The sequence below is a fragment of the Ursus americanus genome, chromosome 14 (genome assembly GCF_024610735.1).
Source record: "Ursus americanus isolate L20-20 chromosome 14, mUrsAme1.1.p, whole genome shotgun sequence".
Classification (NCBI taxonomy): domain Eukaryota; kingdom Metazoa; phylum Chordata; class Mammalia; order Carnivora; family Ursidae; genus Ursus; species Ursus americanus.
Window position 1 is genome coordinate 48,324,734 of NC_142140.1, and position 22,927 is coordinate 48,347,660.

The 22,927-nt window shown below is 41.7% G+C and overlaps 1 protein-coding gene and 1 pseudogene across 1 annotated transcript; one reads left to right on the forward strand and one right to left on the reverse strand.

Moving 5' to 3' along the window:
• Positions 1-749: 749 nt before the first annotated feature.
• On the forward strand, positions 750-1,676 carry LOC123796418 (olfactory receptor-like protein OLF4; the record flags this gene model as incomplete). Its single annotated transcript, XM_045803893.2, has 1 exon — positions 750-1,676. A coding segment is annotated over one exon (927 nt), but the record flags the coding sequence as incomplete, so codon positions are not given.
• A 6,691-nt stretch (positions 1,677-8,367) lies between these two features.
• Positions 8,368-21,773, reverse strand: LOC123796421 (olfactory receptor 7A17-like; annotated as a pseudogene).
• Positions 21,774-22,927: the final 1,154 nt, after the last annotated feature.

Consider the following 22,927-nt stretch of genomic DNA (forward strand, 5'->3'; position numbering starts at 1 on the left):
TACTCAGTGGTATCGTCAGAGCGTTGTGTGGTGACAGATGGCAGCTCCACACGTGTGAGCACGGCGTAATGTTTAAACCGTTGTCACTGTGTTGTACACCCAAAATTAATGTAACATTGTGTGTCAACCACACTCAAGTTTTAAAAATTAATTTTGAAAAACGTAAGTCTGTTCTGAGAGCCTTTGCAGCGTTATTCTCTCTGATGGGCACACGCTTCCCTGGATAATCTTGGGTCTCCTGCTGTCTCCTCCTGAGGCCTCTGTGTAAATGTGTGTAGCCTACCCCAGCACCTCGAAAAAAATAAGACCTCATCCACTCTTCCCTTTCATCCCACTTTGTATTTCTTCATAGCACTGGTCACCTTCTGATATTCTATCCGACCTTTTATTTGCTTATCTTCTCCACCACTGAATGTGCAGACACTTGTTTCCTGACACCTGTACTCTTTGCCTGGAGGTTAGCTGTTACTCAAGTTTATTCCTCAAACGTGTGACAGAATTTCTCACTTTCTCAGAAAGTATGGAATACATGAGTACTTGAGGAAAAGGCCTACTGTGGGATGCATATTTTATTCAGAGCTGGTACGGGGGTCTGGAAAGGGGACAAGTTCCATACAAAACTGGGATATTGAATTTGTGATCGCAGAAATGAAGACTGTAGAATTTCAACGATATTTGTAGTGTTCATTATTGAAAAAAATAGCCACGTTTGTTTTTTGCTCCCTGGTAGTCACCTGCACCACATTTAACCAGGAAATGATACACAAATTTCAGAGTTTGTTCTTCTTGGCTTATCAGAGGACCCAGAACTGCAGCCCCTCATATTTGGGCTTTTCCTCTCCATGTACCTGATCACTGTGTTTGGAAACCTGCTCATCATCCTGGCCGTCAGCTCAGACTCCCACCTCCACACCCCCATGTACTTCTTCCTGGCCAACCTGTCCTTTGCAGACATCTGTTTCACCTCCACCACTGTCCCCAAGATGCTGCTGAACATCCAGACTCAGAGTAAAGTCATAACCTACGTTGGCTGCATCACACAGATGTACTTTTACCTACTCTTTGCAGGCTGGGATGACTTTCTCCTGGCTGTGATGGCTTATGACCAGTTTGTGGCCATCTGTCACCCCCTGCACTACACAGTCATCATGAAACCCTGGATCTGTGCACTGCTGGTTCTGGTGGTCTGGGTGATGGGTGCCCTGAATTCCTTATTACAAAGTTTAATGGTGTGGCGGCTGTCCTTCTGCAGAGAAGTGGAAATCTCCAACTTTTTCTGTGATATGAAACAGGTGGTTCAACTTGCCTGTTCCGACACCTTTCTTAATGACATAGTGATGTATTTTTCAGCTCTGCTACTGGGTGCTGGTCCCCTCATTGGGGTCATTTACTCTTATTGTAAGATCGTTTCCTCCATACTTGGGATCTCATCAGCTCAGGGCAAGTATAAAGCATTTTCCACCTGTGCGTCTCACCTCTTGGTTGTCTCCTTATTTTATTGTACAAGCCTAGGAGTGTACCTTAGCTCTGCTGCCCCCCAGAGCTCCCACGCAAGTGCAGTGGCCTCGGTGATGTACACGGTGGTCACCCCCATGCTGAACCCCTTCATCTACAGCCTGAGGAACACAGACATAAAGAGGGCTCTGAAAAGAATCTTTGGGGTTCCAGTGATGTGAGGGCCCATTGTCCTGGGCTGAAGAAGTGCCCATGATTGCAGGGCTCACAGCCTCAGAGCCAGGAACTGCTATTCTTTCGATCAGACTAGGGAAGTGGAATCTGCACCTCATATTTATTTCCTAGAATTTCCATTTGTTTGAATTCAATTTCTCCACACTTTTAAGTAATTCACTTATTAATCTTCTGTTCTGTCTGATATACAGACAGTATTCTACTTTGTCTGTTTCCATGTGTTCCAATGTTTTCCCCAAACTTGGATCACAAATGCCTGGAAAATTCTATATCTTACATGGGACATGTTGGATTTCTTAAAAATATTTTTTCTTTTTTTATATAATAATATTATTTATTATATTATGTTAGTCACAGTACTTCTTATATTATACTTCTTATATTATTATATATTATGTTAGTCACCATACAGTACATCCCTAGTTTTTGATGTAAAGTTCCATGATTCGTTACTTTGTATAACACCCAGTGCACCATGCAATACGTGCCCTCCTTACTACCCATCACCAGCCTATCCCATTCCCCCACCCCCTCCCCTCTGAAGCCCTCAGTTTGTAATTTCATTTCAAATGACTTATACCATGCCAAGTAAATTGTCCCTAGATTTCCCAAAAGAATACTCATGAGTTGTATTTTTCATATGGAAAACACTACATTGCTAAGCCCTTCATGTGACCTTATTGTAGAGGACAATACAAAACCACAGTTTTCACCTTGAATCTGTCAGTGTTTTTGTATCTCTACCTTCACTCCTCTTCCTGAAAATGTGGACTCTAACCTTGTTCTGTTTAAGTCTCAGGCTCCTGGCAGGGATGCTCAGGCTAGGAAAGCCCGGGCACCCCCTGCGCCCTGTGCTGTGGATATTCCCACAGATGCTTCCCTGACCAGAGCCTCTGCTGTGGCTGCACCAGTCCTTGGGTTCTTACTGTGACTGCAAGACAGGCCTCAGCAGCACCATCAGAGACTAACAAAACCAGTTTATTCCTCACAGGTCCTGGAGGGCAGAGGCAGAAAGTGCAGAGAGTCAGAGATTCAGAGCAAGAGAGAGAAAGCCCAGAACTGGGGCCCAGCCTTTATTGGAGTCCATGGGCAGAGTGGCTATGGGTTTCCAGGTTCACTCTTTATTGACCAGTTTAAAACACACAAGTGAAATTCTGTTAGGGAAAGAGAAAGGAGGGTCACTACTGGTTCAGTATCGAGGTCACCCAGATCTTTCTGTAGAGTACTTCATGGCTGGAGACAGCCTGACTGCTGATCTGATAATAGTGTCACACACTGGAAAATATGTTTATTCAGCATGGTTGTCCTTGAAATGCGTGTTTCAGAAATAAAAGCTTCATGTGAGACACTTTCTTTACAAACATGCTACTGTGCTTTATAACTAGCTCTCTTGTTTTATTCTATGATTCACCTAGGTGTCCAGAAAGCCTAGCAGTCACCAGCACGTACTGTCTAGCAAACGTGCATCTCCACTGGAGTCTACAAGGAAAGACAAATTTGAATAAAGAGATTGAGCTGATATGTTCTTAGTGTCAGAGATGACCACAAATATGACGATGAATTTTCTTTGGGTAAATACTCAGTACTGTGATCCCTGGATCACAGGGTAGTTCTACTTTTAATTTTTTAAGGAACCTCCAACTGTTTTCCGAGTGGCTTCACCAGTTTTCATTCCCAGCAATAGTGCAAGAGAGTTCCCCTTTCCCCACATCCTCTCCAACATCTGTTGTTTCCTGTGTTGTTGATTTTAGCCATGCTGACAGCTGTGAGGTGGTATCTCATGATTTTGGATGGCATTTCCTAGATGATGAGTGACGTTGAGCAGCTTTTCCCGTGTCTGTTGGCCATCTGGATGTCTTCTTTGGAGAAATGTCTGTTCATGTATTCTGACAATTTTTTAATGGAATTATTATTAATTTTTGCTGTTAACTTGTATAAGGTCTTTATGTATTTTGGAAATTAACCCCTTATTGAATATAACATTTGAAAACATCCTCTCCCATTATGTAGGTTGTCTTTTTGTTTTGTTGACTGTTTCTTTTGCTGTGCAGAAATGTTTTATTAGTTTATTTTTAATTTTTTTTATTATTATGATATGTTAGTTACCATACAGTACATCATTAGCTTTTGATGTAGTGAAACATATTATTTTGATGTAGCCTTTTACAATATGGATAGATCTAGAGGGTATAATGCTAAGTGAAATAAGTCAGTCAGAGAAAGGCAAATAACATAAGATTTCACTCATATGTGGAATTTAAGGAACAAAACGAATAAAGAAAAAAAGATACAGACAACAAAACAGATTCTTCAATATGGAGAACGAAGTGGTGTTTGCCAGAGGGGAGGTGGGCGGGGGATGGGTGCCTTAGGTGATTGGGATTAAGAGTACATTTATCCTGATGAGCACTGAGTAATAGAGAGAATTGCTGAATCACTATACTGTACAGCTGGAACTAATACCATGATGGAATTACACTGGAAAAAAAAATAAAATATTTAAGAACTACAAGGGTACAACATTTCAAACCATCCATTTTATTACTATCCGAAACAGTTCTTTTTCATGTTGTGCATCTACTTACTGAAGCATAGAAGATTCATTGAGGTGAAGGATTGCTTAGTGTCTTCTGTTTTATCACCGAGTCATCTCCTGTCTCTACTTGAAAACCTCCAATGCTACCTGCTAATATGACTCTTTTATTGTTACATGAAATAACTCCCTTTTCCTAATACTTGTCAAAAATACTATGGGATGGCAAATGAACAATATCAGCATTATCCATTTCATGCTTCCGTCCTGCTCTGAAATCTCTTCTACCTGGGCGATCAGAGGACACCATACATGAGAGCCGAATGTCCTGCTGGGCATGTGATTCAGGATCACCAGTTCCTTTACACAAACGTGCATGTCCTTCAAATTCCCAGAGTGACCGGGAAGGGAGCCCACATATAGTCACTTGTTCATAAAGTCATTGGGAAGAAACTTGAATAACTGTATGATCTTGCTTGTTCTCCTTAATGTCAGATATGCCACAAATAAAAAGCAGCACACGTTCTAATGGCCTTATGTCTGTTCACTTGGATGATTGTGTCAGTCAGCTCTTGCTGTGTAACAGGCTGTCATCGTCAAATGGGATATCATAATACCTTTACAATCATATCAATTATATGCTGGTGAGCATTTTTTATTTAAATTCAATTAGCTAACATACAGTACAACATTGGTTTTTGATAAAATGTTCAAAGATTCATTAGTTGCGTATAAGACCAAGTGCTCACTCCGGTTGACTTATTTCCCTTAGCATTATCTCCTCCAATCCCGCCCATGTTGCAGCAAATGTTGAGAAAGACAAGTGTCATATGGTTTCACTCATTTATGGAACATAAGAAGTAGGAAGATCGGTAGGAGAAGAAAGGGAAGAAGAAAGGAGGGGTAAACAGAAGGGGGAATGAACCATGAGAGACTATGAACTCTGGGAAACAAACTGAGGGCTTCAGAGACGTGGGGGGGGGAATGGGATAGACTGGTGATGGGTGGTAGGGAGGGCACGTATTGCATAGTGCACTGGGTGTTATACGCAAGTAATGAATCATGGAACTTTACATCAAAAACTAGGGATGTACTGTATGGTGACTAAGGTAATATAATAAAAACATATTGTTATTTAAAAAAAAGACCAAGTGCTCAACACATCACGTGAGCATTTCTGATCTCTGCCGGGCTCCTGACGGGTCTGGAGTCAGGTGTGAATCTCTACGTGGTGTGTCTAAGGCTCAACCATGATGTAGTGTGTGACTGTAGTGCTCTTCTGTCCTCAGCCATTATGGGTTCTTATTACTACCTTTCCACATGTAGGTTAATCTCGTATTCACAGAATATATTGGTTTATCATGTGAATTATTTAAATATAAATCCATTGTTCATACATCCATTTTTCACACGTGGCTTTCTTCCCCATTAAAAGTGGTACCTCTGACTCCTCTTAAGTGAGAGTCAGCTGCCTGTGCTCTAGATCCTACCTATAGCCACGCACCATTAGATCTGTTCCACTGAATTTAATCACTGGTGTGTAATTACACACAACAGTCTGCATGTGTAAAGGCTACACTGTGGTGAATTAAAGAAGCAACACAAAAGTGAAGAGTACATGTTGCATGTTTCTATTTTTACTTGATTTAAGACTGTACGTAAAGTTAACTGCTTCGTTAGGTAACTATTAAAATTTAAGCATCCTGAGCATCATTTTCTCTATTTCTGAAGGTAATGCAGGGTTCTAGCCATAACTTCATACAGACATTGCGGGGAGTGAATAAAGTGCGTTGAACTTCCTACTTTACCTAAAAGAAAATATTTGCGGGTAATGGTTGTGTCTTGTGTATGTGTGTGTTTGCATACATTTTCTTTCAAATAAGCTCACTCACATGTACACACACAGACACATTTATGATCTCATCTTTCATGTTGATAGGAATCTTGAAAAGCTGGGGAGGATAGCACTGAAGAGAACGAACTTTTGAATGTTCCTGAAATAAAAGGATGCAGAAATACAGACAAAGATGTAAATTGCAATGGGTGACCTTATTTTTGATCACGAGCTCCTTTTACTGTGTCACTGCCTCAAGGCCTCAGAGGCAGACCACACTCACAGTTATGCCATGAGGAATTCACTGTACCAGCTGATGCGGCAGAGTATATCCAAAGTGATTTAATTTTTTTTCTACTTAATTGCGTTCCTTAAGTGCAAATTGCCCTTATCCAAGAGGGATCCTCATTTTCTGTAGCTCCTTTAATTCATCAAATTGTGCACTCTAAATATGCAGTCTGTTGTGTGTCATCATACTCCAATGTTTTGATTAATTAGGAAAATGTCTATGGTGCATGGCTAAGGGTAGGATCTGGGGCACAGGTAACTGGCTCCACTGAAGGTTTGGGAAAGCTCTTCTAACAGGGAAAGAAAGCAAGAGTTATATAGATATAGGAATAGCACGATGAAATTCAAATAATTCACATGATAAGTTTATTTAATTCATAAATAGAAGAATACTTTACATGTAGAAATGTAGTAATAAGGGCCCATAAATTGGCTGAGACAGAAGAGCACTACAGCCACACACGACACCATCGATGAACCTTAGAAACACAACACAGAGATTCACACCTGACTTTAGACCCATGAGGAGCCCAGCAGAGATCAGAAATGCTTCCCAGAATACAATGCCGTTTCATTGTAAAGGTATTATTAATAAAGAGAACAAAGGCAAGCGATATGTAGCTACAAGTCAATGTCCTTACAACTTGCAGCCGCTGATGAATCCCTGAGATGTGCCAGGTGTGACAATCCTCCAGGAACTCATGGCTGCCTCATGATTGATACTTCATTAGAAACTAAAATTAAGATTATCTTGACAACAGTCTGACCTCCAAGGTCCTGCAAACCTCAAGGTCAGCATAGAGAAATTCCTTAGAAATTTACATTATCTCCACTCCCTGCCCCCAACACACTTAAAAGTACAGAATCAGTCACTCCTCACAATCCTGGTGCACGTCTTTCTGCCCACAGGTCCTGTCCCCATGCTATAATAAAAGCTTCTTTTTGCACCATATAAATGTCTTAAGAATTTTTTCTAGACCCTTGTGTTCGGCCACCCCACATCAGTACGCTATCCCATTTGGCAAGGACAGCCTGTTACACAGCGAGAGCTGACTGACACAATCATCCAAGTGAGCAGACCTGAGGCAGTTAGAACATGTGCTGTTTTTATTTGTGGCACAGGATCTGACAACTGAGGACAGTGGTCATGATCGTTCTGTTATTCACGTTTATTTCTGATGGCTTTATGAACAAGTGACAATATGTGGCTCCCTTCCGGGTCACTGGGAGAGTTTGAAGGATGTGGGCATCTGTGAAGAAGAACTGGTGACCCTGAACCACACGACCATCAGGACATCAGCTCTCCTGTGAAGTGTCCTCTGATCATGCAGGTGGAAGAGACTTCTGAGCAGGAAGGAGGCAGAGAATGGATGATGCTGATACTGTTCATTCATCACCCCTTAGAATTTGTGGCAAATATCAGGAAAAGGGAGCTATTTTATGGAACCATAGAGAGTCATATTAGCAGATATCTTTGGAAATTTTCAAGTAGAAACAGGAAGATAATTCAGTGGTAAAACATTTAAGACACTAAGCAATACATCAGGTCAATGAATAAACCCCCTCAGCTGTGGATACGAATATTCCTTGCTTCCACAAGTACACACACAGCATGAACTCTGGTGTAAAAAAAGGAAAATCAGAAAAAAGGAGTATCTTGTGTAGTAGCAAAATGAGTGTTTTGAAATTTTACTTCATCATATTTATGGTCATCCTGACACTAAGAACATATCAGGTCGATCTGTTTATTCAAATTTGTCTTGCCATGTAGACTCCACTGGGAGAGAGATGTGTCTGCAGTGGCTATGGTGGGCACTCTGGACATGAGCTGAATCGCAGAATAAAATCAGGACCCAGTTAGGAAATACTGGAGCATATTTATGGAGTAAGCATCTGACACTAAGCTTTTTGATTGTAATGGAAGTGCCTGATATGAAGCTACTGACCCTGAGGCATGCATCTCAAAGACCATCGAGTTGAGTAAACACATTGTCAGTTGCGACACAATGACCAGATCAAGCCCTCAGGCTGCCTCAGCCATGAAGTACCTCTTCAGACCGCTCTGGGTCACTACATACTGACACGTGAGTGACCGCTTTCCCTGCAGCACCCAATTTCTACACATATAAAATTGTCCTATAAAGGGTGAACCCACAAATTCCTAAAAACTCTGGCCATGGACCCCAATAAAGGCTGATCCCTCAGCAGTGCTTGCTCTCTGTCCCTCTCGATGCCTTCTCCCTTCTGAGACCTCCCCAAATGGCCTTTGGCATCCCAAGTGCCCTCCAGGACCTGTGAGGAATAAACCTGGTTTTGTTAGAGTTCTCTGATGGGTGCTGCTGAGGTCTGTCTTGTAGTCACAGTAAGAACCCAAGGGCTGGTGCAGCCACAGCAGAGGCTCTGGTCAGGGAAGCATCTGTGGGAATGTCCACAAGCAGAGGGACACAGGGGGTGCCCGGGATTTCCTAGCCTGCACATCCCTGTCAGGAGCCTGAGACTTAAAGGGAACAGTGTTAGAGTCCACATTCTCAGGAGAAGGAGTGAGGATAGTGATTTAAAAAGACCGACAGACTCAAGGTGAAAACTAGGGTTTTGTATTTTCATTTACAATACATTTATGTGAAGGGCTTAGGGCCAAGTGTAGTTTCTTCTATTTGAAGAATGTAGGCCATGCTTAGTCTTTTTGGGGAATCTAGAGAGAATTTACATGGCATGACATCAATCATTTGAAATGAAATTATTTTTAAGAAATCCAACTTGCCCCACGTAAGATACAAAAAATTCAAGCGTTTCTGATCCAAGTTTGGAGAAAACATTAGGAATATATGAAATTGGACAAGGGGGAGACTGTTTGTATATCAGACAGAGCAGAAGCTTAATACAATGCATTACTTAACAGTATGAAGAAGTTGAATTCAAACAAATGGAAATTCCAGGAAATATACAGAATATATGGAGCAGGTTGTACTTCCACAGCCTGATCTAAGAATAGCAGTCCTGGCTCTCAGGCTATGAGCCCTGCAGTAACGGGCATTCCTTCAGCCCCAGGATGAATGTGCTTTACATCACTGGAACCCCAGTGAACACTTTCAGAGCCCTCTTTATGTCTCTGTTCCTCAGGCTGTAGATGAAGGGGTTCAGCATGGGCATGACCACTGTGTACATCACCGAGGCCACTGCACTTGCGTGGGAGCTCTGGGGAGCAGCAGAGCTAAGACATCCCTAGGTATTGTACAATAAAGATACCCCTAGGATTGTACTTTAAAATAAGGAGACAACGGAGAGTTGAAATGCACAGGTGAAATATGCTTTATACTTGCCCTGAGCCGAGGAAATTCCAAGTATGGAGGAAACTATCTTAGAATAAGAGTAAAGGATCCCAGCAAAAGGACCACCACCCAGCAGGACAGCTGCAAAATACATCACCAAGTCATTTAGAAAGGTATCAGAACAGACCAATTGGATCATCTGATACAGTTCACAAAAAAAGTGGAGGATTTGGAAATGTGTACAGAAGGAAAGCTGCAACATCATTAAACTTTCTACCAAGGAATTCAGGACACACACGATCCAGGACACCAAAACCAACAGTCCACAGAGGTGGGGGTTCATCATGACCGTGTAGTGCAGAGGGTGACAGATGGCCACAAAGTGGTCATAGGCCACAGTGGTCAGAAGAAAGACGTCCAACCTGGCAAAGAGTATCAGAAAATAAATCTGAATAATGCAGCCTGCATAGGTTATGACTTTGCTCTGAGTCTGGATGTTCCACAGCATCTTGGGGATGGTGGTGGAGGTGAAACAGATGTCTGCAAAGGACAGGTTGTCAAGAAAGAAGTACATGGGGGTGTGGAGGTGGGAGTCTGAGCTGACAGCCAGGATGAGGAGCAGATTTCCACACACAGTGATCAGGTACATGGAGAGGAAAAGCCCGAATATGAGGGTTCCTTCTGAAAATCCCAGAAGAAGAAAGTTTGAAATTTGCATTTCATTGCTCAGTTCCATGTGGTGGAGATGACTTCTGGGAAAGAGGAAACAACATGACTGATGTTCACACAAACTTGCATTACTCACAGATTTGAAATGCTACTTCTTCTTCTTTGTAATCTAGAAATTCATTTTAATACATTGTGCATGCCTCTGGTCCCCTTTAGGGAATCCCATGTGCCACCATAGTGATGGCATTTTTGTTCCAATCATTTTTTCCCAAAAGGCCATGTGTTCTATAATTTTAATTTAAAAATGCTTCCAAATTTCAGAAATATACAGTGAGTGTTGGCCATGATTTAGGCATTGTCTAGGCAAGGAGTACAGGGTGCTAAGGAACAAAAGTCCCCATCACTCAATGATGGAGAAAGAATACATTCATAAATAAGGTAATTAAATAACATTTCAAATGGGGGCAGGTGGTATGAAGAAAAGGGGTCATCACAAATATGAAGTTTGCTAAAACTGAGATATCAAAAACTAATGATGGAACACTACATCAAAATCTAATGAGGTACTGTGGGGTGACTAACATAACATAATAATAAAAAAAAACTGAGGTACTATATAATAGTACATCATAACATAATAAAAAAATGTTTTTAAAAAACTTAGATATAGTTTAAGAAAATAAAAAGAAATGCCTGTTTCACCCAGCAGCCTCGAGTACAGACTTACAGTGCTGTTGGATAAGGGACAGGAGGGGTTAGACAGGGGACACAAGACTAGGGTCACCCAGGGGGCTACATAACCAGTCTCACAAAAATCTCAGATGTGGAAAAAGAGACATGATATTTACAAGGAAACTTGTTGTTCTCATGATAGTTACAAGTCCACCCTGTTTGTTCTAAATAGAGACATGATATTCTCAAATCCACCATGATATTGACAAGAAATGTACCATGTTCCCTGGTCAGTTTCCATACATCAGAGAGGGAGGCCAACAGTGAGCAACTCTTAACTATGGGAAACAAACTGAAAGTTCCTGGAGGGGAGATGTGTGGGGGGATGGAGTAACTGGGTGATGGGCATTAAGGAGGGCATGTGATGTGATGAGCACTGGGTGTTATATGCAACTGATGAACTGTTGAACTCTAGGTCTGAAAGGAATGATGTACTATATGTTGGCTAATGGAATCTAAATTAAAAATTTTAAAAAATAAAACCTGTATCAAATTAAAACTCCCCAGTTATTGTATTGTTATTCTTATTTTCATTTCTTTGCTTACTGATGAGGTTAAACATTTCTATTAAATGTGGCCATATAGCCAACATACAAAATCCTTTAAATTGGAGGTTGTTAGGAAGAAGTGACCTAAAAAGAATGCATCAGATTCGTTTTCATTTTGCTTTCTGAAATGAGATTGTAACTACATTGCCAGGGAAAATGAGGGAGAGCGTCCTGATTTTCCCACTCTTTGCATGGACCCTCAGCTTCTGTCTTCCTTTGACTGGGAACAGCTGGCCTTTGAAAATTGGCCACAAGGTGATGCTCTCTGCACAGCCCCTTCAAGCCTTATCTTAGGCTCCTTGAACCTTGACCTCCTCTCCTTCCAGCTCTTTGAAGCCTCATTAAAATTTATTCTTCCCTCAAGGCTTGTGTCCTATTTTACTTCAAATAGATACTTACCTTTCCCTTCAACTGGGTTGTAAGTTTCATTGAGAGCCTCTTATTTTGTCACACTCCTGTTAGCAACCACAAGGCCTAAAATGCTGCCTCCAATGTTTTTCAATGGAAATAAATGTAAAGGTTTAAAAAGTAAAAAAAAAAAAAAGAAAAGAAAAGAAAAAAAATCACACACAAAAAACCATAAAAGCCCTCAGTGGCAACCCATTCAGAACCCTTTTGGTCCTGAGAGCTATTTCCTTTCCCTTCTGTTCTTAGACTCCAAGAGACAAGAGCCCTGCAACAATGTTACATTCATTGTGTTTGGAACTTTTAAACAGGTAGCCAAGGTTACCGTGAATTTGCTGCAGGAAGTAAGTGTTACAAGGGTGAAGGCAGAAGCTGAAGGCAGCTGTGTTCCAAATACTGATGATCTTCACCCCAGGGCTTCTCTGTCTCTGCGCCATGGACATTCTGGACAGAGCCTGCCCTGGGGTCGGGGTGTCCTGGGCATTGTAGGGTGTTGAGACATTCCTGTCTCCACGCACCCCTCTCCAGTGTGACATGCAAAGTTGGTTCCAGACAGTGGAACACAGAGTAAAAGCAGGGGACTGGTTAGGAAACACAGCAGCATATTTGTAGAGAAAGTGCCTGACACTAAGCTTTTGATTTCTGAAGCATCCATTTCAAAGACAACCATGGTGAATAAGCACACTGTCAGGTGTGGGACACTATTTTTTTAATAATAACTTTTTATTATGTTATGTTAGTCACCATACACTACATCCCTGGTGTTTGATGTTCCCTGATTCATTAGTTGCGTATAACACGCAGTGCTCCATGCAATATGTGCCCTCCTTAATACACATCACTGGCCTATCCCATTCCCCCACCCCCTACCCTCTGAAGCCCTCAGTTTGTTTCCCAGAGTCCATAGTCTCTCGTGGTTCATTCCCCCTTCTGTTTACTCCCCCTTCATTCTTCCCTTCCTTCTCCTAATGATCTCCCTGCTATTTCTTATGTTCCACAAATGAGTGAAACCATATGAATGGGACACTATTATCAGAGAAGCACTCAGACAGCCCCAGCCATGAAGTACCTCTTCAGGAAGTCCTGGGTCACCTCCATATGGACATGTGAGGGACCCTGATTTGTCCTTCAGCACCCAATTTCTACTCATATAAAATTCTACAAAAGGGTAAACCCACAAACCCTTAACCACTCTGGCCAGGGACCCTAATAGAGGCAGATCTTCAGGGGAGCTCACTCTCTCCCTCCCTCTCAATGCCTCTCTCCCCTCTGAAACCTCTGGAAAAGCATTTGTGATCCCCTGTGCCCTCCAGGACCTGTCAGGAATAAACCTGGTTTTGTTAGAGTTCTCTGATGGTGCTGCTGAGGCCTGTCTTGCAATCACAGTGAGAACCCAAGGGCTGGTGCAGCCACAGCAGAGGCTCTGGTCAGGGAAGCATCTGTGGGAATGCCCACAAGCACAGGGCGCAGGGGGTGCCCGGGCTTTCCTAGCCTGAGCATCCCTGTCAGGAGCCTGAGACTTAAAAGGAACAGTGTTAGAGTCCACATTCTCAGGAAGAGGAATGAGGATAGTGATGTAAAAAGATGGACAGATTTTATGCGAAAACTGTGGCTTTGTATTTTCACCTACATTAAAGTTATGTAAAGGGCATAGGTGCCAATTATATTTTCTTTCAAATGAAGAATAAAACTCATGATTATTGTATTAGGAAATGTAAGGAAAATTTATTTGGAATGGTATAATCACTTGAAATTATTTTTAATTTCAAAATCCAAATTGCCAGATATAAGATGTTGAAATTTTAAATTCAAAATCCAAATTGCCGGATATAAGATGTAGAAATTTCCCATTATTTTTGACCAAGATGGGGAAAATATTGGTATTGTATGAAAATGGACAAAGGGGAAACTGTATATATCACACAGAGCAGAAACTTAATAGAGTAAGAAGGGCACATGATCTGATGAGGACAGGGTGTTCTACACAATTAATGAATCATTGAACACTTGAACTTAATTACAATAATAAAGTGAGTGACTTCAATGTATGGAGAAATTAAATTCAAACAAATGGAAATTCCACAAGTTATAAAGAAGGAGCAGTTTCAACTTTCACAGACTGATCAAAGAATAGCAGTTCCTGGCTTTCAGGCTGTGAGCCCTGCAGTCGTGGGCAATTCTTCAGCCCCAGGACGATATGCTCTTACAACACTGGAACCCCAATGATTTTTTTCAGAGCCCTCCTTATGTCTCTGTTCCTCAGGCTGTAGATGAAGGGGTTCAGCATGGGCGTGACCACCGTGTACATCACCGAGGCCACTGCACTTGCGTGGGAGCTCTGGGGTGCAGCAGAGCTCAGGTACACTCCTAGGCTCGTACAATAGAATAAGGAGACAAGTGAGAGGTGAGATGCACAGGTGGAAAATGCTTTATACTTGCCCTGAGCTGATGAGATCCTAAGTATGGAGGAACCTATCTTGCAATAAGAGTAAAGGATCCCAGTGAGGGGACTGCCAGCCAGCAGCATGGTTGCAATATACATCACCATGTCATTAAGAAAGGTGTCAGAACAGGCAAGTCGAACCACCTGATTGATTTCACAGAAAAAGTGGAGATTTCCGCTTCTCTGCAGAAGGACAGCCACAAAACCATTAAACTTTGTAATAAGGAATTCAGGGCACCCATCACCCAGACCACCAGAACCAGCAGTGCACAGAGCTGGGGGTTCATGATGACCATGTAGTGCAGGGGGTGACAGATGGCCACGAATCGGTCATAGGCCATCACAGCCAGGAGAAAATCATCCAATCCAGCAAAGAGTACAAAAAAGTATATTTGAGTGATGCATCCTGCATAGGTTATGAATTTGCTCTGAGTCTGGATGTTCAGCAGCATCTTGGGGATGGTGGTGGAGGTGAAGCAGATGTCTACAAAGGACAGGTTGGCGAGGAAGAAGTACATGGGGGTGTGGAGGTGGGAGTCAAAGCTGACGGCCATGATGATGAGCAGGTTTCCGAACACAGTAATCAGGTACATGGAGAGGAAAACCCCAAATATAAGGGGCTGCAATTCTGGTTTCTCTGAAAATCCCAGAAGAAGAAACTCTGAAATTCCTGAATCATTGCCTGGTTCTATGTGGTTAAGGTGACTACCAGGGAACAAAAAAATAACATGACATTTTTTTCCACTAATGAAGATTATAAATATAATTGAAATTACACAATTTGTATTTTATATTCAAAAGTAAATATTCATAGTTTTTGTATAGAACTTGTCCCCTTTTTGGATGACCCCCATGCCAGCTCTGAATAGGAATGTGCATCCCACACATGGCCTTTTCCCCAAGTACTCATGTATTCTATACTTTCAATGAGAAATTCTGTCACATATTTGAGGAATAAACTTGAGTACTGACTAACCTCCAGGCAACGAGTATTGGTGTCAAGAAGCAAAAGTCTACACATTCAGTGATGGAGAAGATAAGCAAATAAAAGATCAGACAGAATATCAGAAGGTTGCAGGTGCAATGAAGACAAAGCCGGTATAAAGGAAAGAGTGGATAGGGTGTTATTTTTTACCGGTTGCTCAGGTAGACAACACATTTACACGGATGCTCCAAGGGGGAAACAGCAGGAGACACTAGATTATCCAGGGAAGCGTGTGCCAAACAGATGGAGCAAACAGTGTGAAGGCTTTCAGAAAAGACTTGGGTGTTTTTGTTCATTAATTTTTGAAACTTGAATGTGGTTGACACACTGTGTTACATTAATTTTGGGTGTACACACAGTGACTCAACAAGTTTAAATGTTGTACCGTGTTCACAACATTGGAGCTGCCATCTGTCACCACACAACCCTATCACTGACTATATTGCCTATGCTGTGCCTTTTATTCCTGTGACTCATTCATTCCTTAAACGGAAGCCTCCCACTCCCCTTCACCATCCTGCTTTTCATTTGTTCATTTATTGTTTTAAAAAATAAAGGCTCAATCTATGAGGAGGCAAGGTAGTGGAAGAGTAGGGGGGCACGTTTCATCTGGTCCCTTGAATTAAGCTAGATAACTATCAAACCATTCTGAACACCCATGAATTCAACTGAGATGTTAGAAAAGAATATCTGGAACTCTAGGAGTAGAAAAGAGACCACTTTCTGCAAGGTAGGAGGTGCGGAGAAGTGAATCTGAGGGGAGATATTAGAAGATAAACGATGCAGAGACGCAGCCTCCCTAAGCCAGCTACCAGAAAATGATATCGCCCAAGAGGGCCAGATATTGCATGGTGCACTGGGTGTCATATCCAAATAATGAATTTCATGGAACACTACATCAAAAACTAAGGATATACTGTATGGTGACTAACATAACATAATAAAAAATAAAAAATAAAGAAGCCTTAGAAATCTGCTCCAGTGAGGGACATCCCTGCCGGAAAGGTGCTCAGGTAGAAATGGGCAAAGTTCTAGGTTGCACAGTGTGTTCTCAGGATTCCTGAAGTCACAGAATTAGTGTGGGGGGATGGGGGTGCTGAGCTGGTAGAGTTCCCAAGCTTTGGAGGGGGGAACAGTTACAGTCAGCGAGCCCGGGAGGGGGCTGTCAGCTGGGTTTGCCATAAACTGTGAGCTGGGGCCGATTGGGAGACTGCTTTCTGCCTCAGGACCCTGAAGAGGACCAGAACATGGACACCCTCTACCAATCCATGGAGGGGTGGTACAGTGATGAACATGGATGCAAAAATTCTCATCAAGAAACTAGCCAATAGGATCCAACAGTACATTAAAAGGATTATTCGCCAAGACCAATTGGGATTTATTCCTGAACTGCAAGGTGGCACAACATCTGCAAATTATTCAGTGTGATACCACATTAATAAAAGAAAGGACAGGAATCATATGATCCTCTCAATTGATGCAGAAAAAAACATTTGACAAAATACAGTGTCCTTTATTGATTAAAACTCTCAAAATGTAGGATAGAAGTAACATAACTCAACATCATAAAAGTCATCTATGAAAAACCCACAGTGAGTATCATTCTCAATGGGGAAAAACTCAGAGCTTTTCCCCTAAGGACAGGAAAACGACAGGGATCCCCACTCTCACCATTATTGTTCAACACATTACTAGAAGTCCTAGCCTGAGCATTCAAAGGAATTAAAGGTATCTGAACTGGCAAAGAAGAAGTCAAACTTTCACTCTTTGCAGATGGCATGATACTTTATGTGGAAAACCCAAAAGACTCCACTCCCAAATTGATAGAACTCATACAGCCACTCAGCAATGTGGCAGGATACAAAATCAATGCACAGAAATCGGTTCATTTTTAGTGTATAGAAATGCATTACCCCAAAGATACAGACATAGTGCATTTCTATACACTAAAAATGAAATTGAAGAAAGAGAAATTAAGCTATCAATCCCATTTACAATCACATCAAAGAACATAAGATACCTAAATTAAACTTATCCTAAGATATAAATGATCTGTACTCCAGAAACTACAGAAAGTCATGAAAGAATTTGAGAAAGACACAAAGAGATTGAAAAACAGTCCATGCTCATGGATTAGAAGAATAATTATTGTTAAAATGTCCATGCTACACAGAGCACTCCATACATTCAATGCAATCCCTACCAAAATACCATCAACATTTTTCACAGGGCTGGAACAAATAATCCTAAAATTTGAATGGAACCAGAAACGACCCTGAATAACCAGGGGAATGTTGAAAAAGAAAACCAAAGCTGGAGGCATCACAATGCCTGACTTCAAGCTATATTACAAAGCTGTGATCATCAAGCCTGCATGGTATTGGCATAAAAACAGACACATAGATCAATGGAACAGAGTAGAGAACCCAGAAATGGACCCTTGGCTCTTTGGGCAACTAATCTTTGACAAAGCAGGAAAAAACATCCAGTGGAAAAAAGACAGTCTCTTCAATAAATGGTGCTGGGAAAATTGGACAACCACATGCAGAAGCATGAAACTGGAACATTCTCTTACACCATACACAAAGATAAACTCTAAATGGATGAAAGACCTCAATGTGAGACAGGAATCCATCAAAATCCTAGAGGAGAACACAGGCAGCAACTTCTTTGACCTCAGCCGCAGCAACTTTTTGCTAGACACATCTCTAAAGACAAGGGAAACAAAAGCAAAAATGAACTGTTGGGATTTCATCAAGATAAAAAGCTGCCACACAGCAAAGGAAATAGTCAACAAAACTAAAAAGCAACCTACGGAATGGGAGAAGATATTTTCAAATGACATATTAGATAAAGATCTAGTATCCAAGATCTATAAAGAACTTAGCAAACTCAAACACAAAACAAAAGTAATCCAGTCAAATAATGGGCAGAAGGCATGAACAGACATTTCTATAAAGAAGACATACAAAGGGCCAACAGACACATAAAAACATGTTCAACATCACTTTTCATCAGGGAAATGTAAATCAAAACAAAATTGAGATACCACCTTATAGCACTTAGAATGGCTAAAATTGATAAGGCAGGAAACAACAAACATTGGCGAGGATGTGGAGAAAGGGGAACCCTCTTACAGTCTTGGTGGGAATGCAAGCTGGTACAGCTACTCTGGAAAAACAGTATGGATGTTCCTTTGAAGTTAAAAATAGACCCTATGACCTATGCAATTGCACTACTGGGTATTTATCCCACAATACAAATATAGTGAAATGAAGGGGCACCTGCACCCCCAATGTTCATAGCAGCAATGTCCATAATAGCCACACTGCGGAAGGAGCCAAGATGGTCTTCGGTAGATGAATGGATAAAGAAGATGTGGTTCATATTCACAATAGAACATTACTCAGCCATCATAAATGATGAATACCTACCATTTACATCCACATGGATGGAACTGGAGGGCATTATGCTAAGTGAAATAAGTCAATCAGAGATAGACAATTATCAAATGATTTCAGTCATGTGTAATATAAGAAATAGTGTAGAGAATTATAAGGGAAATGGGGGAAAACTGGGAAGAAATCAGAGAGGGAGACAAACCATGAGAGACTCTTTAATCTGGGAAACTAACTGAAGGTTTCTGAAGGGGAGTTGGGTGGGGGAATGGAGTAACTGGGTGGTGTGCATTAAGGAGGGCACGTGATGTGATGAGCACTGGGCATCAGTTGTATATAACTGATGAATTTGTGAACACTACATCTGAACTAATGATGTACTATATTTTGGCTAATTGAATTTAAATAAAAAGAAAAATGAAAAAAATCAAGGCTCAAAGAAAGCCATTGTGTAGAGGGGAATGATCAAGTGGAAGAGTGATGAGAGGTGATGGCTGAGAATGTTGAGGAATGGGGTGGCCTCCCTAGTACTGACGAAGCTTCAATACCCAAGGACCCCCCTCCTTCACATGGCATGCCTTGCACATTATCAATTTTGTTTCCATGGAATTATTGAATGGAAATGGTCCCCCTTCTTATTTTCATATGTTAGGTAATAATCTGGCACCAGTATTTTAAGGGTCACGTATAAGAGGAATGGGTTCCAGAACCCCAGCCTTGAGAAATGTTGATGTTACCCACACAAGGCCACACACATGCTATGGTCTCCTGGTACCATGGCACTACCAGACTGTTCTCAACCCCAACCACAATAAGTAGGCAAACAATGTTCTGAGGTAAGCTAACAGCATTGCATTCTTTCCCCTAAAAATGTAAGATTGCATCCAAATTCTAATAGCTGTTTCCTATGAGCATGTGATCATAACTCTCCAATTTAATGTTTATTTTGTATCCAGTATTTAAAGAAACACAAAAAATCAGTTCCAGGGGCACCTGGGTGGCTCAGCCATTAAGCATCTGCCTTCCGCTCAGGTCATGATCCCAGGGTCCTTGGATAGGGTCCCGCATTGGGCTCCCTGCTCCACGGGAAGTCTACTTCTCCCTCTCACACTCCCCTTGCTTGTGTTCCCTCTCTTGCTGTCTCTCTTTGTCAAAGAAATAAATAAAATCTTAAAAAAATCAGTTCCAAAATTTTGAAGACAAAACATGGAGAGAAAGATCTAATAACCTCAGGTAGCCCCTAGATGGTGAAGAGGAGTAAACGCCCCGGTTCTGGCAACACTCCAACCCCAGTTACAGCGCCTTGATGCCCAGAATAATAAAGCAGCAAAAGACAATTTATCCAAAAGAAAAGGTAGGGATGTCTTTACGTTATCAAGACTTCTTACCAATTGAACATTGCACCAGAATAACAAGAAAAGAGAAGACACCCACAATTCACAAAAGGAGATGCACGCAGTACAAGAAAAGTGGGGGATTTTAAAAGATGATTTGCTAAAAGAACTTTTCTAAATGACATAAAATGCAAAACTTCTAATTAGAAACTCAGGCTTTGAATTGTGGATATTCTCATATTTGCTTCTTGAACTTGGAGCACAACCAAACTGTTCTCAATGTTAATCTCCTCCCCTAAATAGTAGGGCTCGAGCTGTCCATCCACCTCAGGTGGTTGACAGATTTAGTGAATATACAGAAAGACCTTAGCCTCGTTCCCCCTCCTGTTGATAATGAGTGCTTATCACTGGTGATGAGATTTGGCTGACTTTTATCTTCTCTCCAATGTCCCCATCGCTTCCCCATCTCTGGGTCCCCAATTACACAGCCTTCTTTCAGCTCCTTGTTGGCTCTCCACCTACCACAGTTTGTCCTGCTCTACTCAATATTTACATTTACCCAGAGAGATCTTTCTATATTGCATTTGAGTTACTGTCCAGCTCCCCAACTTTACTCCTTCCCGGTGACTCCCCACTGGAGACTGAACCTCAAATTCCACAGCTTCCAACACTTGGCTTGCCTTCCCTGACTGACCCTCCAGCTTCCCACTCTCGCCATCTCACCCACATCCATGTCACAAACACCAAACTTGAGTTGTAGCTTCACCTGAAGCCCCAGTCTCCAGGCTCAGAGCCTCCATACACCTGCTGCCCTTTGCTTGGAGTCGCCCACTGGCCTCCTTGGGGTAATTTACCTCCTCTCTATCTTCACAATCCCATGGCCTCTTTCAGACTCCAAGGAGTCATCTCCTTCATTAATCTGTTTTTGTTTTGCAGGTTTTTTTTAACATTCCTGCAGAAAAAGGACACTTTCTCTTGCAATAATTTAGATGTAGGGCTTATCAGTGTGTAATTTTTATTTAATTCTATGTATGTTTCCCCTGCTAGAATGTGAGTGCATGGGGCATGTTATACATACCCCCACTCTTTACCCCCAGACATAATTTGGTTGGGAACAGTAGGAATAAATACATATTGCATGAAGGAATGAGAGAATCTCTGCTCACAGAAGTTGCCAGTGATGAGAGAGAACAGAAGCAGGGAGTTACTAGCACAGGAATGGAGGACGTGGGAGAGAAATGTTTGCCATATTCTGAGCTTGGGACCATGTGTGGGTCAGACTGTGGTTTGTAAGAATAAAATAGAATAGGATAAATAAGACACAATAGGAAATATCAGAATGCATCATACGTAGTCAGGGTGCATGGCAAATCATTTTTGTGCTAAGTTCAGCAGACATTTCTTTTTTTTAACATATTAAATAAATTGACTATAAATGAATCAGTTCACCCACCAACAAACACAAAGATCTCGTGGCTCTGGGCTAGGCTTGTTAGGCTCTCAGGTGACCTCAGGTAAAAGCTTTCAGCTTCCATTCTCTCTGAGCCGTTCCTGAAATACCTGCTGAGTTCTGAGGCCTACCTGGATGCAGTCTCTGAGAGGAAGGTCTCCATGTGGCCATCCAAACTCCTCTCTGAATGTTTCATGGTGGAGACTGAAGCTCTGTTCCCAGGCAGGACAGCAGGAAGGAGTGAAGCATGGGTCCCCCAGCAGACTTAGGAATCCAAAAGCCAAAACCATGTCTCCTCCAGCTCAAGGTTGAACACGCCCAGGGGCTGCAGTAGAGGAGATATTTACAGCTCCTGTGTTTGCTGTATCTGTTCCCTAACCCTGCTCATTAGACACATTTACCATTATTACTCCAACCCCTGAGCACATCACCCCATGGGAACGTATCTGGACTGAATGAAATTCTTTTCTGTAGATTCTCTGTTCCCAGGAGAGCAGGTAGAATTCAGGTGCATCCAATGTTTATTACTCCTCCCTGAACTTGCCTGGCTTCCGGAGCTCCAACATTGAAACTTTCCACAGACCTGAGTGAAAGTTTTTTTTTTTTTTCCTTCCAAATCGAAGACTGAGGAACCTGCCTTGACCATGTTTCTGGGTCTGTAAAACATTGACTTGTAGTGGAAGCACAACTCCTGATAGCTCCAGAAAATTGTTCTTCCTACCCCAACAAGCAAAAGTGTGTTCCTTTGCTACAAAACCACAGGTACAAAAGTTCTTGGATTCATAATTCTTTTCACAAATCAATTAGGACCTTTATATGTTTAATACAGGTTAAAAATTGACATTTAGTCTTCCACTTTTAAAACATTTGATATTATAAGAAATCTACTTAGAACATTTAAGCCATCATGGACTGAGCTTAGAATCTTATATGGATTGTCTCATTTACTTTTGCAAAAGACGTTCTATTAGTACCATAAAATGATGAGCCTTTTTGTACAATTGTAGAAATGTGACTTGGAAGGGTTGAGTGATCGACCAAGAATTATGAACTGGGTCATTATGAACTAATGTTCTTTGATTGGAATGCAACAAGATAGGCCAGGGCTTCTCAACCAGAGATGATTTTGCCTCCAGAGGACACTTGGGAAGCACTGTTACTAAATTGGTATGTCTAGGGTGGCCCAGAGAATCTGCATCTGTAACTAGCTCCCAGTCGTTGATGTTGCCTATCTTGATGTGTAGACATATTTGGGTATCAAGACTGTGGTCCAGTGTCAGAGTTAGTTGTGTTCTTCTCCCAGAATCCTCCCACCCACCTCAGGTCTGACCTTAGGTGGTCAAACAAGTT